Source organism: Histoplasma capsulatum, genomic scaffold (genome assembly GCF_000149585.1).
Source record: "Histoplasma capsulatum NAm1 scaffold_1 genomic scaffold, whole genome shotgun sequence".
Taxonomy (NCBI): domain Eukaryota; kingdom Fungi; phylum Ascomycota; class Eurotiomycetes; order Onygenales; family Ajellomycetaceae; genus Histoplasma; species Histoplasma mississippiense.
The window spans coordinates 2,247,206-2,262,249 of NW_001813982.1; the positions used below are offsets into that span (position 1 = coordinate 2,247,206).

Here is a 15,044-nt window from a genome sequence, read left to right on the forward strand (position 1 = left end):
GACACATTTCGTATTCTTAGGAGGCGGCTCGGACTATACCTTTTTATCCCGGCTATTCGACGATGGCCGCTCAGAGGAGTAATACTGTACGTATTTCTGGCGCGTCGGTGGGTGGTGGCCCGTGGGTCTCACTGGCAGAACTGCATTATCCTTCAGAATAGGGAGTGAACAGTAGTCGAAGCCGGGGGGGTCATTTCCAAGAAGGATAGGAGGAGCCTTGACATTTTCACACTCAAATTGTGGCCAGTTCTTTAGAGGCAAGCCGTGCGTCGTCCTGTTTGGCTCCGCCGTTAGAATAGGCCTGATAGTTCTGGACGAAGTCTGCATGTACACCAGGGGCCCTTGGAGGGCCGGTACGTATACTAGTTGGAGTGGCAGCTGGATTCTCTCGAGTTGATGATGACAAATTTTCTCCAGCTCTAAGACGCCCATTCAGCACAGCGCATTCGCCGTATTGGCACTTGCAGGGGCAATCGCAAATTTCGACACAGCCGTGTCCACAAGGGAGGAGCTCGGTGCATGGCTGCTGACATTTCACCTGTGAATGTGATACCCTATGAAACATAATTGTCAGTAGACTGGCTAAGGGACCAGGGTTGGTGGGATTGCTCACGCGTGGCAGCGAAGCGGGCAGTCATGACCGCACTTCAATTTCTGGTCACACTTCAAAGTACAACCTCCGTTGGTTAACGACCAGTGATCTGGCTCCGCGATGTAGGTTTTGGCCTGGTGGTTGCCACAGGTAATTGGAACGCGATACCCGATTCTTCTTGGGCCGCAATTGACAATCTGAACAACCTCCCACCAAAGCGGGTTGGACACGGCAAGAAATTCTGCGTTTCCAAAAATATAAAACCCCCGTTTTGCCCTTGACAGAGCTACACACACTCGGTTTTCAACAGCAAGGAATCCCATATTTCCAGAGTTCTCATTACTACGGACCAGGGACAGCAGGACAATTTCATTTTCCTCTCCTTGATACGAATCGACTGTGGATACCTTTAGATACTGTCCCTGCAGTATATTATTGTCTCTTAAAGCTTTCAGAATTTTCTTTCGTTGACCGTTGTAAAAAGTCAAAATGGTTATGTCCTGCACAGGCACTCCGTTGAGGTGGAGATAAATGAAAAATCCGACAATCATGCGTGCTTCCCTATCATTATACTTGGATAACAGACTATCAGAAGACTCAGGCCAATCATGGCAGAAGAAGAATGAGTTGACGCCGCCCATTCCAGGAACTGCTGGTCTGGCAACCACTGACGGATGGTCCTCTAGATCGTCGTATATGGGCGCTAAAATCCTTCTGATTTCAGGGGCCATACGCCGCTGCTTTGTCAAGGTTTTGAAGTCGATTCCATTATGCACAAGTCGTTCAAACAATGATACCTGGAGGAAAAATGGCTCTCCTTCGAGCTCCTTAACTGCGCAATTACCCTGCAGTTGTTTATGGTCCCCAATGAGGATAAGATGTTCCAATGACTTTACACATGCTGCGGTAATGGGGGCTTCTATCACCTCAGCTGCCTCTTCAATCATAATATCTTTGGCTTTACGCTCGAAATAAGCGCGCGATATTTGCTTAGGCCGGTTGTCGTCATGCCCACAACCCTTGCAGATTGAATAATTGTCGAATTTAACTCCCACTTCCCAGTTTTAAGATTCTCAGCGGCCATTTCGTATCTCTTCGCAAAGGAACGAAACAAGGCTCGAATGGCTGCCTTCGCAAGTTTTTGAAATATCGAATAAACTCCCCCACGGTCGCGCGAAGGAACTTTCCAGAGATCGTCGTACTCTAAATACCGGGCTCGCAAAGCCTCTGCTGCTGCTGCGGAAAGGCTGTGTCCTCTAACTTGCTCCATTAACGACATATATGGACCCCTCAAATATTCGGAGTCTTCCTCATCAAGACCTTGTTCCATTTCCAGTTCTTTGAGCTGCTCGTATTCAAGATCGATGTCATCCTCAACAAAACCAAAGTTGTTTGCTTGGTAAACTACTTCGAATTTGACTTTTCTATCTCCGAGCCAGGCAGAAAGAGGTTCCACTTGATCACCCCCATGAACCCACCCCTCAGCCCCTTTGACCACCAAATCATACTGCAATTGAGAAATGATATTCAATTTGAGCAGTTGTGCTGCCGGTATCGGCGACTTAGAGTTGCCTGGGGCAAACGGCTCGAGGAGTTTGAAGATGTTCTCGGCCAGCTCCTTTAGCCGTTTCTTGGATGGACCGAATAACCCGCCTGGGATTATTGGAATAGGGTTGGCTTTCCTTAACTCGAAGATAGTCCGCTTTTTTATGTCCATATCCGTGCTCCTTCCACCAAGCCGAACATAATTCATTTCGAACAACGCAACATGGCGAAGCAACTGGTCCAGTGCGTGATTTGTCTGAGCCGCGATGATAATGGGTGGATCGGTGGAGGGTATGGTTGCAAGGAGCAATCTCAATGCAATGACGGAGACATGAGTTTTGCCGGTTCCCGGCGGACCTTGTACGATAGCCAATCTTTTCGTGAGAATTTGGCGTAGCGCATTCCACTGAGAAGAATCCAGAGATTCAGGAGGAGGTGGCCAGTTGTTAAGAACATCCACTTTTTCACCCTCTTCAACGATAGCAGACATGTCAATGAACGGATTCAGCTTGACGTATTCGGGGGGTTCAATATTAGGCTGAAGATCACATAAGTATTCCGAGAATGGGAAGCTTTTAAAATGTCATCAGATATACTATTAATGCACACCAAGTCGTAAATATGAACGAATCTACATACCCTTCCCTTGCCATTTTCTGCAACGCGGTTAATGTATGCCGCGATGCCTCATAATAGCCGCTTCTAGCTTCTATCATCACAAACTCCAGTTGGGGGTCAAACTCTGCATCCTCAGCTCGTGTATAGAATATATCTATTTCCGCTGGATTCTTTTTCAAGTCGTCCAGAGGCCTAGCAGCAACAACAGCGACAATGCATTTTGATTTGAACATGTCATTTGCCGGGGTCAGTGCGACGATGGTGCCGGTGGTTAGCCTTGGTGAATATTCCCATACAATATTCTTTCCAGCACGAGCGGTGGAAAATGTAAGCTTTACAGCTATTCCCGCGTCTCCGCAAGTTATCCCAACGATGTATACCTAGTAAATACATATATTAGTTTGGTAATCGGGAAAAAAAAAAAAATAAAATAAAATAAAAAAATAAAACCGCCTAAAAGATTACTTTTTCATAGATGCAGACATCTAGGGAATCTTTCATGCGTGGTTGGCCTTTCACATAAGCCACTGCATCCCTCAGCGGAGCAACTGCATTTTCTCTGAGGAGATTGTAATGAGCCCTCAGATACATCTCTGTTGACAGCCATGGCCCGTCGATGTTGTTCGGGACCAAATCGACAATGTTGCTTCCTGAGGAGCCATCGCTTTCGTCGATCCTCAAGATTTCATTTGTTGTGGGAAGCTTCTGGATTTGCTGTCAGGTATCCCCTGCAGCTGCATGTCGAGTCTCCTGGACGTACGCCTTGGATATCTTTTGTTTAAAGCAATATTTGGACCTGGCAGACGCGTAGGGTTCAATTTGCCTGCTCTCATGGTTGTTAGCCTCCGTCCAAGGGGGCTCAGCGAACCACTAAATATTTAAGCGACTTTATATATATATATATCTAGCTCCATAAAATCTCCTGTTTTCGCTCCGAAAACTCTAGAGCACATGCACATGTATAGAGGCATCAAAGGGCTAACGGTTGATGAATGACTTAAACTGACCTCTCAAAGGTAAAGGCATTGCTTCATCGGAATGATGGTGAATATGTGTCTGGCTTGGCGTGGCAAGGAAAGTCACAACTTCGCAGCCAAAATCTCGCGGTGAAGGTGCATTCAGGTTTAGAATTTGTTCCTGAAAGTATGCACGAGAGCAAATGGAGTGGGTGGTTGAAGACAGGAAATGCAAAAAGGGGAGAAGTGAACTAGGTCAAGTTATTTGTTTTTGGTTTTTGTGTCCAAGTTGCTGCGGCTCCCTTTATGTTACCCTGTGTGGTGATTTATTTCAGCAGCCTTCAAGCACCGGCAACATCTATTTGCCAACATCTATTTGCCCCACTCGCCTTCCATACGATCCTCAGTGTGGGGAATTGCTTCTTCTCAATTTTAGAACTAGGTTGGAAGATGTATGTAGAGTCAACTCCGTGCCTCTACGGATACCTTTAACCATTCCAAACGTTTGGATAGGGAAACATGACGGCCAGGGGCCATCCCACCGGGTTTGGGCGAAGGGCGGAATTCAAAATAGAATAGAACATCAAGCTCCGCGACTCCATCTGAGTAATATCGAGACTCAGAGGAGTCGCATTGTAAACCGGAAGGGCTGCTAGCATCAGACAATGGACGTTTTGTACTCTTCAAGCAGATCGAGGTAACTGAGCCAAAAGAATTTCCCTGTTTCCCGTTGCACAGTTTCAGGCGAAGTTGAGCAATTTCGCAGACATTGCAATGAGGTCATTTCAGACCCTAGAATTGGCATGGTGAAATCGTCTTCTCAACAAATAGTGCTTCCGTGTGATCAAAGCTTATCACATTATCTATGGCTTGCCCGTCCATAAACACGGCGAGACTTTGCCAAAAGGAAACATATAAAGTAATGGAAGGAGTATGTGCAGTATGTACTAGTTAGTAGTACATATTGTATAGTTACATTGCTCTCTTTGCAACTTCATTCGAGCTGAGATGGAAATAAGCCCTGTACGGAGTATTCTGTAGTGTGGTGTGCAATTGTCTCTATGGGCTGCCGTAGAAAGTCTGTTCAAATCATCGTGCAGCAATTGCCGAGCTAAACGAGCTGCGACACACCAACATCATGCGGCGAAGCACTATAACTTTCCTTTTTTCCTCCCTTTTTTTAGTAGATTAATATTGTGTCAATAGTTTTTAAGCCTATATCCCATTTCTCATTACGATTCCCTATCCCGCGCACAACGATTACTATCGTTCTTCTCTTATCATTGGACAAAGGGAATTATCTCGACTTGGTATAGAACTACTAGCGTGACTTAGTACAAAGATGCCGTCAATTGGGGACGAGGACGACGACCGTGATATAGCAGGTGAGGGATATTATTTGTGGCGCTGCTTTAGGTGTTACTATCTTCGATCTAATATCGTTTCGTCCTAGGATCGCAAGATGGCAGCTCCGATAATGATATGGACGACACGATGGGCGACTTGGAAGATGTTGCTCCAGAGCCCGATCCTGAAAGCCCGTCGAATTCCAGCATTGTGTCTGATGGCCAGACTGCCGCAGCTAGCCAACAGAATAACCAACCTCTTTCTCCTTCCAATAATTCCGTGTCCGATTCGTCTCTTCCCCTACGCCCTGCTGTACGTCCCGAAGCGCTCACTGCGACCAGCTATGATATTGTTCCAACCACTGCAGCTCCACACAGCACGTCGATTAATGCCGTCACAGCAACAGCAGATATGCGATGGATATTTAGCGGTGGTTCAGACGGATATGTGCGAAAATTCAACTGGGTAGATTCCATCAACAGCAAATTAATGCTGACGGTTGCGCAAAGACATCCATTCGTGGATAGCGTTGTGAAGGCGGGCGTTTTGATGACATATTGGGAGAATATGGATGGGATCGCCCTGTCACCTGTTTACTCTCTTGCCTCTCACAGTCAAGGGTTGTGGCTCCTTTCTGGTCTCGAGTCCGGGAGTATAAGGTTGCAGTCCGTCCGCCACGATGAGGGAAAAGAGATCGCCCTTCTCCAGCAACACACCTCAGCAGTTTCAGTACTCTGTCTCACGTCAGATGAACGGTCTCTCCTCTCGGGAAGCTGGGATAAAAGGATCCATGACTGGGACCTAAATGTTGGGCAACCAAGGCGAACCTTCGGCTCAACTGCGGGGCAGATATCTTCCATTGAAATACGGCCGGAATCCAATCTACCTGTACCACAAGAGAGTGGGGAGCCTCCTCTGACGAACGGAACCTTCTCATCTAATAACCAGGCAAACGGCACTTCCAGTTTTGCCTTCCAAAATGGGGAATATGCAGGGCGGCAAGCTGAAGGTGGCTCCAGTGCGAATAATGCCGCTGGATCCCCGGCGGACTCGCTTTTCGGGACCGATTCACTTTTCGGAGACGGCGAAGGGGGTGAAACCGAAGCACCATCTGGTGGTGCTTTTGCGATAGACGAAGATGATGAATTTTCCCAGGCGCTTGCAAATGGTATTCAGCCACCCGAAGATAAGCACGAAATAGACATGATTGATGCTCAACCAAATGGTGTCTCAAATAGCCAACATACGGAGGACATGGTCTCAGAAAAGGGTGACCAAACAGCCCAATTTTCAGAAGCTGCGGTTGGGAATTTGCCCAATGGCATATCTTCTGAAATCATAGGGAATGGAGATCCCCATGCCGACGAGTTGGAACGTGCCCCAACAAGCCAAGATAAAACTGAGGCCTCGTCAGATGACAGTTCAGACATAACATCCGATACTACTTTCTTCTCCGCATCAATTGACGGGACGATACGTGTCTGGGACAGACGACAACCGAACCCCATTGCTAAGATAGTTTCTCGAAACGCTCCCCCATGGTGCATGAATGCGTGTTGGTCGCCGGACGGGAACTATATCTATGCCGGACGACGCAACGGTACCGTAGAAGAATTTAGTCTGCATAAAGGCCTCCGCAACGCCGAACGGACTTTCAAATTTCCCCAGGGAAGCGGCCCTGTCTCTGCCGTCAAAGCAATGCCAAACGGCAGACATCTAATGTGGTATGTCCCTGTTCCTCTGTAACAAAACTCATCTTATTTTGGGATGAACAGATTATTCCCTGTTCATGTTCGGTTTTATTTAATAATGACGTTTCAATAGTGCTTCTTACGACATTCTACGTCTTTATGATCTCAAAGACGAAAATTCTTCGAGCCGTTCAAGTGTGCCATTCCTCATTGTTCCGGGCCATCGTACCGGGGTTATTTCGCAGCTGTACATGGATACGGCTTGTCGATACATGATATCCACTGGCGGTAACCGAGGCTGGGAAGGGGCGAATACAGAAGTTTTGCTTGGTTATGAGATAGGTGTTCTCTGAAATTACCGTTTCCTTTCCTGGGATATTTCTAGCAAGTTCTCACACTCTGTTTCACATCCTCAAAATTCTGCATCACATAGCCATTCGGTTTTGGACTGATTTTTACTATATACCGCCACAATTCCAGTGTACGTCTAAGCTTTTTTTTTTTTTTTTTTTTTTTTTTTTCCTTCATTGTACTCTTTCCTATCTACTATATATACCCCAATTGGTTATTTATCCTGTCAGGTGTGTGACCAATCATTTTGGAATGGGCTTTCATTTTTCAACATGGCGTACGGGGAATTTGGAAGTGATATCATTTAGCCTCGAGCGAATAAGTTTGGTGGTGCCATGGCTTTGCATTATGCATTACTCCACAAATGCTGTCCACTCATGAGCATATATTATTATTATCAGGTGTCTGTTGGTGTTAGTTAGGGATAATCTGTGGAGCTGGATCTGGGGTATTAATGGGCAATTATTCGCACGGATTCTCACGGGGAAAGTTAAACTACGAATGGCATGCTGGGCGATTGGAAACTATCAACATATTTTGTTAACCGATAATAATGTGCCATGCCCATACAATTGAAAGTACTGTACTGTCAATTTTGCTTACCCGATTTGGAACTCGCTGCCAAAAGCTTATTTTACAAATGCAGGATTAACTGTTTCTAAGCTATTAAGGGGATAGAAGTCTCTAGATCAATATCCAAAGAATTTCGCAATTCAACAAAGCTTCAAGGGCCATTACACCCAAGACATAAATCATACAATAAATCGAAAATGCCAAAGAGTATCAAGTTCAAATTCGTATGCATATACGCACGGGTCGAAAACATGGAGAACGATCTGAAATTGCAAAGAGTACCATAGCAAACAAAATAACCACCCATTGCACGCTTAACGCCTAACCAGAAATTACATCAGTCATTAATATCAATCCCACGGCAGATATCCTGCACCTGTTTCTTCCATTCTTGATAATACACATTCTCCATATCCTGCATTTGATTCTTATTTTTCTCAAAGAACACATAGGCAGGATGCATCTCCGAACCTTCCTTGACCGGAAATCTAGATACTGCCGGAACGATCAACGATTGTTTGACGGATGGAGAAGGTACATGGGATCTGATAGAAATACCACCTGAGGAGCTACGTTCCGTTGTGACTAGAATCGCATAGGGAAGGTCTGTGTTCGCGGTCGATAAGCGGGTTGGAACCCACACATCGGTCTGTGAATTTTTGTTCGATTGTGCTCTCTTCTTCCATGACGAAAATGGCGAATACGAAAATGAGACCGAGGGTGAGAACTGGGGAGGTGGGGAGAAGAACAATTTATTTATCTTTGCGGAATCAAGAAGCACACCAGGAGAGCGAGTGTAGAAAATCTTTTCGTAGTGAATCAATTTATGTGAAGCTTTTCTAAGGAGCTTTGTGCTGGATGGGAAACGGTAGTTTGGATCCGTCATATCGATATCGTGTATAATTATATCATATTCGTCTTGGTGTTGTTTGAGTATTTTTAAAGCCTCCGCAATACTCCTCGTTGGCGAGTTCTGGTTCCACGATTTAGGGTATAGGAATACTTTGTCTGTCTGGATCTCGTTTTGGGAGGTGAGTGTCTTAAAGAATAAAAGACTCGAGCAGATACCCGATGCGCTGGGTCTTGATATCATTTGGAGGTATGCTTGTTTATGCTTTTGTCCATATCTGTCGCCTTGATCATATCGTCCTGTGTTAAGTCCTTCATTGCTGGAGGACTCCCCTCCTTCCCCGACTCCGCGTCCCCTTCCCACTCCCGTACCATCATTTTCCACAACAACTTTAGGGAAGGAGAATGTGTCTTTTCGTTGGTTAACGATAGCGTATGCGCCAGCAGGTGACCCGCCGGGTACAGCATAAGGCCATGAGGTGAGGAGGGTTTGCGTGGCGGGGCTGATGGCGGCTTGTATACCCCTGATAGACTTCTGTTGCAGAACGTAGCCCGACAAAAATAGAACAAGAGTAAATAAACTAATTATCGATGTTGATATTGCAAGGGAGATAGTCGAAGATGTCACGAGCACCATGATCAATTATCGGGTAGGTAAAATTGCGACGCAAATTGCAGCATACCATGGCTCTTCTGTTCGGCCATGAGGTTGTAACTCAGTCGAGCGTGGCTTGTAGTATGTTAGATGGAAGGTTTCCTACGAGGATTCGGCCTATATTAATGGGATATTAACAACAGCCAAGCGGACAAACTGATGACATCAATTTGGTTGCGAGGGCAACCTTATCGATAAGCTTAATATCCTCAAACTAAATCGCACGTGATAACCTTTGGTCAACATCAAATGAAAAAATTCACACAACGACCATGCCTTCAAGCAATTCATATCTGTGTCCTACTCTTAGGAATGCCTGTTTCTTCATCATCCTACGAAATCAATTAATAAGACACTTTAATTTCACTGCTCAGGGCCGACGATGGCGCATCACCGTGCCGATGCCAGCGCCCTCCTGGACAATCGGGGTTACTCTGGTCCTCTGATCCGCGGTGTTAATCCAGCCACACTCTTCGAAAAGGCCGTTCGCGATCGCATCACGGAGTCGTATTACTGGAAAGAGCAATGCTTCGGCCTCAACGCGGCAACTCTTTGTGATCGAGCCGCGGAACTGTCCTACATCGGTGGAACATACGGGCTTGCACAGAAGCCAACGCCATTCCTATGTTTAGCCTTTAAGCTGCTCCAGCTTGCACCAGAGAAGGATATAGTGCTAGAGTATTTGAACTTTCACGACCCGGAAAATGGCCATGTTGAAGGTAGTGAAATGAATGGGTCGGAGGGGGAACAAGGTGGTGCTAGTGGTGTAGTTAAAGCTGTTGGGGATTTCAAATATCTTCGTGCCCTAGCAGCGTTTTATATCCGGCTGACCTTCGATGCTGCGGATATATACAAGTCTCTCGAGCCTTTATTGACTGATTACCGGAAACTCAAGAGGAGGATGAAGGACGGTTTTGTATTGACGTATATTGACCAATTTGTCGACGACCTGCTGACAAAGGACCGTGTTTGTGGAACGAGTTTGTGGAAATTACCCTCTAGACATCAACTAGAAGACCTCGATATTCTAGAAGAAAGGATCAGCCCATTAGCGGCCGAGCTGGAAGATATCGATGGAGATTGAATTGGAGCTGGGAAGGGTCCAGCAATGGCGAAATACTGAACGCGATCCGCCGCTTATTTCCTTCTGCGTTATAACAATTGGTATTGGGCGTCAACCGCATTTGACCACCTTTGTCTGTGCTGAGCCTTTTGAGAAACCAGTGCGCAGTGCAGCCATCACTAGAAAGGAATGCTAAGTCAGCGAGAATTCCTACGATCGGGTTACTTGGGTTCTGTACGCACAACATTTCCCTAGGTCATTTTATCTGGAACAGCGTCAACCCACATGTTTGCGAGCTATCACAGAATCCATAGCCAAATATGAATCTTTGGCGTGGTTCATCCTAACTACATGTTGTCAACATCTCGAAATATGTCGCTATATCTTCATGCGAGACGAGGACTACCACCGACATTGCGAATGTACCGCAGGTGTTTCAATCGGCATTTTACACGGGTGATGTTCCTTGTGCATCGTGTATACAATGACCATGAGCGGGATATACGGGTTCATTTAAATGTTACCCTTAATGTTTCACTCGTCTCATGCACACATCTTTGTTTGTCAAGAGAAGTCTTTTTCTCAGTTCATGGCTATTTAAATATGTTATATACCACTTGTTCAAAATTCAGATTGGCGGGGCATTTTAACTTCTACATTTGCAAATTACTTGTTTTTGATTGGGAAGCTTTGTGGAAAGAATGGATAATGGCAAAAAAATTATCATTCACGAATCATTCCGAAGCAATATTCGCTAGAGAGACTTTCATCTGTTTATAATACGAAATATCATAAGCTCAAAGTCGCCAATCATTATAACTGCTTCACACTCTTACTACCTATGCCACTTTGCCTCCCAACTTTTTTCACCTAGGCAGCTCTCCTACTTCTCGGCTGTCGACTTCTCCAATACTGACCGCACGACGTGCTCGACATGCCATATATTTTATACTCCAGAGTGACCTCATGCCATCCTTCAGAGTCTTTGCAATCAGTTTGCCACACTGAGTTCGTCTTAGAATTCCGTGACAGGAATGGAAAGTTACTCGAACCAAATACATCGGAGGAAGAAAGTGATGATGACGGAGCATCTGGCAGCTAACTACCATGCAGCAGTTGCAAATGCTGAGGGACGGGTTTTGCAAGAATCAATGGAGCTCATGGGGTTCTCCTGGCGACATGAATAATGGCTAGCCGGCTTCGAGGCTCCAGGATCCTTGTTGGATTGGCTTATTGGTGGGAATTTTGGGCAAGAATCTGACGATGGTTATATGTGAAGGTGGATGGGAGAAAGATGAGAGAAGGTTTCATTTCAACATTGTGGGTCAATGAAATGGCAGGGGAAGAGTTAATAGAAGACTGCCCGATCTATAGAGGGCTGTATTCTCCATTTTTTATAAGTCTGGAATTGGCGCATGGATCTGATGCAGTTGAGGACCCATTTGTTTCTCCCGATTCCAACCAAATGCTGCACAAGTGGCTGAGATCCTCAACATAAGTATGTACTATTCTTTTCCATCGCTTGAGGCGTCTTCTTTAATGACGTCCATACCTTCAGAGGCTAGAACCATTAATTTTATGAACAATTATGATAGCAGAATGTAGTAGAGAAGGGAAGGCTTATCCACTGTATTTATGAGTTTAAAACTCCCAAGTTCAAGAACAACATCAAGGAAATAAGAAATCAGAAGGATGAACTAAGAGTCATCAAACTGGCAGTCACTAAAGAAGAAAAGGGAAAACTGAATCCAGTCGCTACTCTATACTACATTATATCATACAGTTCGCAGACAACTTCCTAGATACAGCTCAATTCGCTGCACATCGTCCAAAGCAGCAAGAACACCAATATACCCATCAGGCCTCACAACTGCAATAACACCTTTATCCGTTGGTACCCCAAATGTGGCATACACATTTTGCAACGCACTCCCGTCATAAAAGCGCATTTCTGCATGCTTTTTGAGCTCACTGGGGACTTCTTCCCACAGGAAATCAGACTTAAGCTCAGGGTGAATGGCAACAAGTTCCAGGATAGAAGGCGGAAACTTATTAGTGAGGAGCGTCGATCCAATACTCTTGAGGGCGGCGGCGGATACGCCGGTTGGGGAAAGCAGGTCGTTTGATGTCAGGATTAAGATCCTGAAACGTGCCGTGGAAGGGAAATCTAATTTTCGATTAGTTTGCAATGATCCGATTCTACTACTACCTTTGCCTTGAGAAACACGTAGGACCTTGTGGTGGAGAAGAAAAGAAACTGGAACGCCTACCATCCTGGAGATCTCGAGGGCACCCATCCGCATGTCGTTTCACCTTTACGTTGAGTAGCCTCCGCCCCGGACGCAAAATTCCAGATAAGTAGTCTTTACTCTGAACTGGATTCTTAGGGTAGTCTTTCTCGACCAGGGAATTCTCCGGATACTCAATACCGCAACCACTGGTGAAACCATTTCCAGTATTGAAGACCTCGAGGAATTTCTCATGTGATAATCCGTTTGCATCACCTCCAATTTCGTCCTCTCCTGCGCCAATCTTCCCTGAAAACATAGAAGAGAAGGCTTTATCAAACTCAATGAGTTGCTTTGCGACGGTGTGTCTCTCCTCATGATAAGTATCAAGGATTGGGTCTGGAAGACTATCTGCAGAAGCAGGTGTAAGACCGTTGATGAAGTAGGCCAGCTTCCAACTGAGGTTATAGGAATCCATCATTGAAACGTTCATTCCTTGTCCTGCCTGGATCAAATTCAGTGCTCCGAATACATGTGGATGGATTTAAAACAGGATACTCATAATACTCGAAGAGGTGCTGACCTTTGGGCTATGGGTGTGGCATGCTAAGAGATCGTCAGCTACCGTTCAATATCGACTTATGTGGTATTATGCTTACCATCACCGACAATGAAAACTCTTTGTACTCCCTTCGAATCCTTCACTATGAATTTATCTGCGGCCCGCTGCCCAATCTGATACGCCGTCCACCAATCCACTGCATCATCATCATATTTTGGCTTGATATAGTACGGCTTTAAGACGGACTGAACTTGCTTGAATATGCCCTCTACAGTAACATTGCTTCGGCGAGCCTTCGCGTCAACTGCATCCCCATTGCTGCGACCGTTGCATTCTCCATCCACTGGCCGTACATCCTCCTGAACTTGCACATAGAGGCGGGTAAGATAGTCTCCATTAGAAATCCGTTCGCGGGGAATAATCATAACGGATCCAACAGGAGAATGAATCGCGGTTCTTCGTCGAATATCAGGGAAATCCGTATCTGCAACGAAATCGACAACACCCCCATACATGGTCCATCCAGTCACCTTCCATCTGGAGGCTCATACAATTACGAACCGTGGACCGGGCACCATCCGCCCCGACAAGATGCTTAGTTCGAATGGTGCGCCGAACATTGTCCACGTCGATTTGTGCAATAACGGGGAAATCGGGATCCCCTTCTTCATCTATCTTCACATCCACCAGGGTGCTAGATCGTAAGACACCGCGTTTGGAGTACTTGAGTAGATTGTCCTCAAATATACGCTCGATGCGCCCTTGGTGAATGGTAACTTCATGTGGGAAACGTGCCGGAACACTTATATCAGGAACAATCGATGTTCTCTCGATCAATCGTCCCTTAGATATTAATTCGGGATCCGCAGTCGGATTCCAAAAGGCAACCTCCCACATTTGACAGCCTTCTGTGAGGATCTCGTCGGCCAGGCCCAAGCTCTTAAGCACCTCAAGAGTACGGGGTTGAAGGCCATCTGCCTGGCCAGATTTCAGTGAACTTGGTTTGGAGTCCAAGCAAAGGAGAGATGTATCTGGTAAGCCATAACGGGCCAACAGTAGCTCAAGCATCAAGCCCGCAGGACCTGCCTACAACAATTCACAGCAGGTCAGATCTCAACCCACATATCGCACATGACTAGGAAGACCTTCAGGTTGAAGCGTCCATAATAATTACAGTAAACTCAACAACAATAGTTGGTTATACATGATGTGGCGCGTTCGCCTTTGACCCTTAATTGCATAAATAAGGACGGGCTTAACAACGACATAACAATTAGATGAGCAAATGTGATTCTCAGAACGTACCCCAGAGATGACTACTTCATACTTCTCCACTCCATCATTTTCTATATCAGATTGGCCAAGCACCTTCGGTTGGAACTTTGGGGAGAGGCGGGGCAGTGGAGGCGCAAAGAGAGGAAGCACTCGCAGGTCCCGGGAAGAAGCTGAGAAATCCGAGAGCAGGGTCATTGCAAAGCCAGATGTCAGCCAAATTGGGGTAGCCAAAACAAGAAGCTGCCAGGAATTTAAAAAAAAAATAAATAAATAAATAAATAAATAAATAAATAAATAAAATAAAATAAAATATACACAAGCAGCAAAACGGACGAGTTTGCACTTTAAAGGGCCTAACCAAACAGATTAAAGGGGTATAGGGGTATTCCAAGTGCGCCAAGCAGCTGCAATCAACCACAAACCTCAGACGATGTGCTTCGAAAATCCTAAGGAATCCCATGAAACGCGTGCTACAAGGCCTGTATTCAACCATAGGATGTGAAATTCGCCAGCCCCACGCTCCAAGTCCTCTCAAGGACGACAAGCCAGGCCATGTGGATCAAGGCACCAGGGTTAGCAAGAAGAGCAGGGCTGCACCGTCGCAATGGTAGCGAGCCAACACATTCTAATCCTCCCCATGTGCGATGGACTCGCATGGGAATTCGCTTTGGGATCTCGCACTACAGCCAAAGAATGCATTATTGAACGGGGGATCAGAAGCTGTTGTTCGAAATGAGCA

At 45.8% G+C, this 15,044-nt stretch overlaps 6 protein-coding genes across 6 annotated transcripts; 2 read left to right on the plus strand and 4 right to left on the minus strand.

Moving 5' to 3' along the window:
• Positions 1 to 232: 232 nt before the first annotated feature.
• On the minus strand, positions 233 to 1,233 carry HCAG_00657 (predicted protein; the record flags this gene model as incomplete). The annotated part of the gene is made up of 2 exons (XM_001543561.1): positions 233 to 554; positions 614 to 1,233. 2 exons carry the CDS (start codon positions 1,231 to 1,233, stop codon positions 233 to 235), a joined length of 942 nt encoding a protein of 313 aa, XP_001543611.1.
• Positions 1,234 to 1,535: 302 nt separating this feature from the next.
• On the minus strand, positions 1,536 to 3,362 carry HCAG_00658 (predicted protein; the record flags this gene model as incomplete). The annotated part of the gene is made up of 3 exons (XM_001543562.1): positions 1,536 to 2,709; positions 2,777 to 3,135; positions 3,345 to 3,362. The coding sequence occupies 3 exons, from the start codon at positions 3,360 to 3,362 to the stop codon at positions 1,536 to 1,538; spliced, it is 1,551 nt and encodes a 516-aa protein (XP_001543612.1).
• A 1,691-nt stretch (positions 3,363 to 5,053) lies between these two features.
• HCAG_00659 (conserved hypothetical protein) lies at positions 5,054 to 6,804 on the plus strand (the record flags this gene model as incomplete). Its single annotated transcript, XM_001543563.1, has 2 exons — positions 5,054 to 5,096; positions 5,165 to 6,804. 2 exons carry the CDS (start codon positions 5,054 to 5,056, stop codon positions 6,802 to 6,804), a joined length of 1,683 nt encoding a protein of 560 aa, XP_001543613.1.
• Positions 6,805 to 8,010: 1,206 nt separating this feature from the next.
• HCAG_00660 (predicted protein) lies at positions 8,011 to 9,159 on the minus strand (the record flags this gene model as incomplete). Its single annotated transcript, XM_001543564.1, has 1 exon — positions 8,011 to 9,159. The coding sequence occupies one exon, from the start codon at positions 9,157 to 9,159 to the stop codon at positions 8,011 to 8,013; it is 1,149 nt and encodes a 382-aa protein (XP_001543614.1).
• Positions 9,160 to 9,206: 47 nt separating this feature from the next.
• On the plus strand, positions 9,207 to 10,261 carry HCAG_00661 (conserved hypothetical protein; the record flags this gene model as incomplete). Its single annotated transcript, XM_001543565.1, has 2 exons — positions 9,207 to 9,258; positions 9,552 to 10,261. The coding sequence occupies 2 exons, from the start codon at positions 9,207 to 9,209 to the stop codon at positions 10,259 to 10,261; spliced, it is 762 nt and encodes a 253-aa protein (XP_001543615.1).
• Positions 10,262 to 11,937: 1,676 nt separating this feature from the next.
• On the minus strand, positions 11,938 to 14,500 carry HCAG_00662 (conserved hypothetical protein; the record flags this gene model as incomplete). Its single annotated transcript, XM_001543566.1, has 7 exons — positions 11,938 to 11,982; positions 12,022 to 12,407; positions 12,511 to 12,973; positions 13,052 to 13,074; positions 13,128 to 13,560; positions 13,592 to 14,116; positions 14,336 to 14,500. The coding sequence occupies 7 exons, from the start codon at positions 14,498 to 14,500 to the stop codon at positions 11,938 to 11,940; spliced, it is 2,040 nt and encodes a 679-aa protein (XP_001543616.1).
• Positions 14,501 to 15,044: the final 544 nt, after the last annotated feature.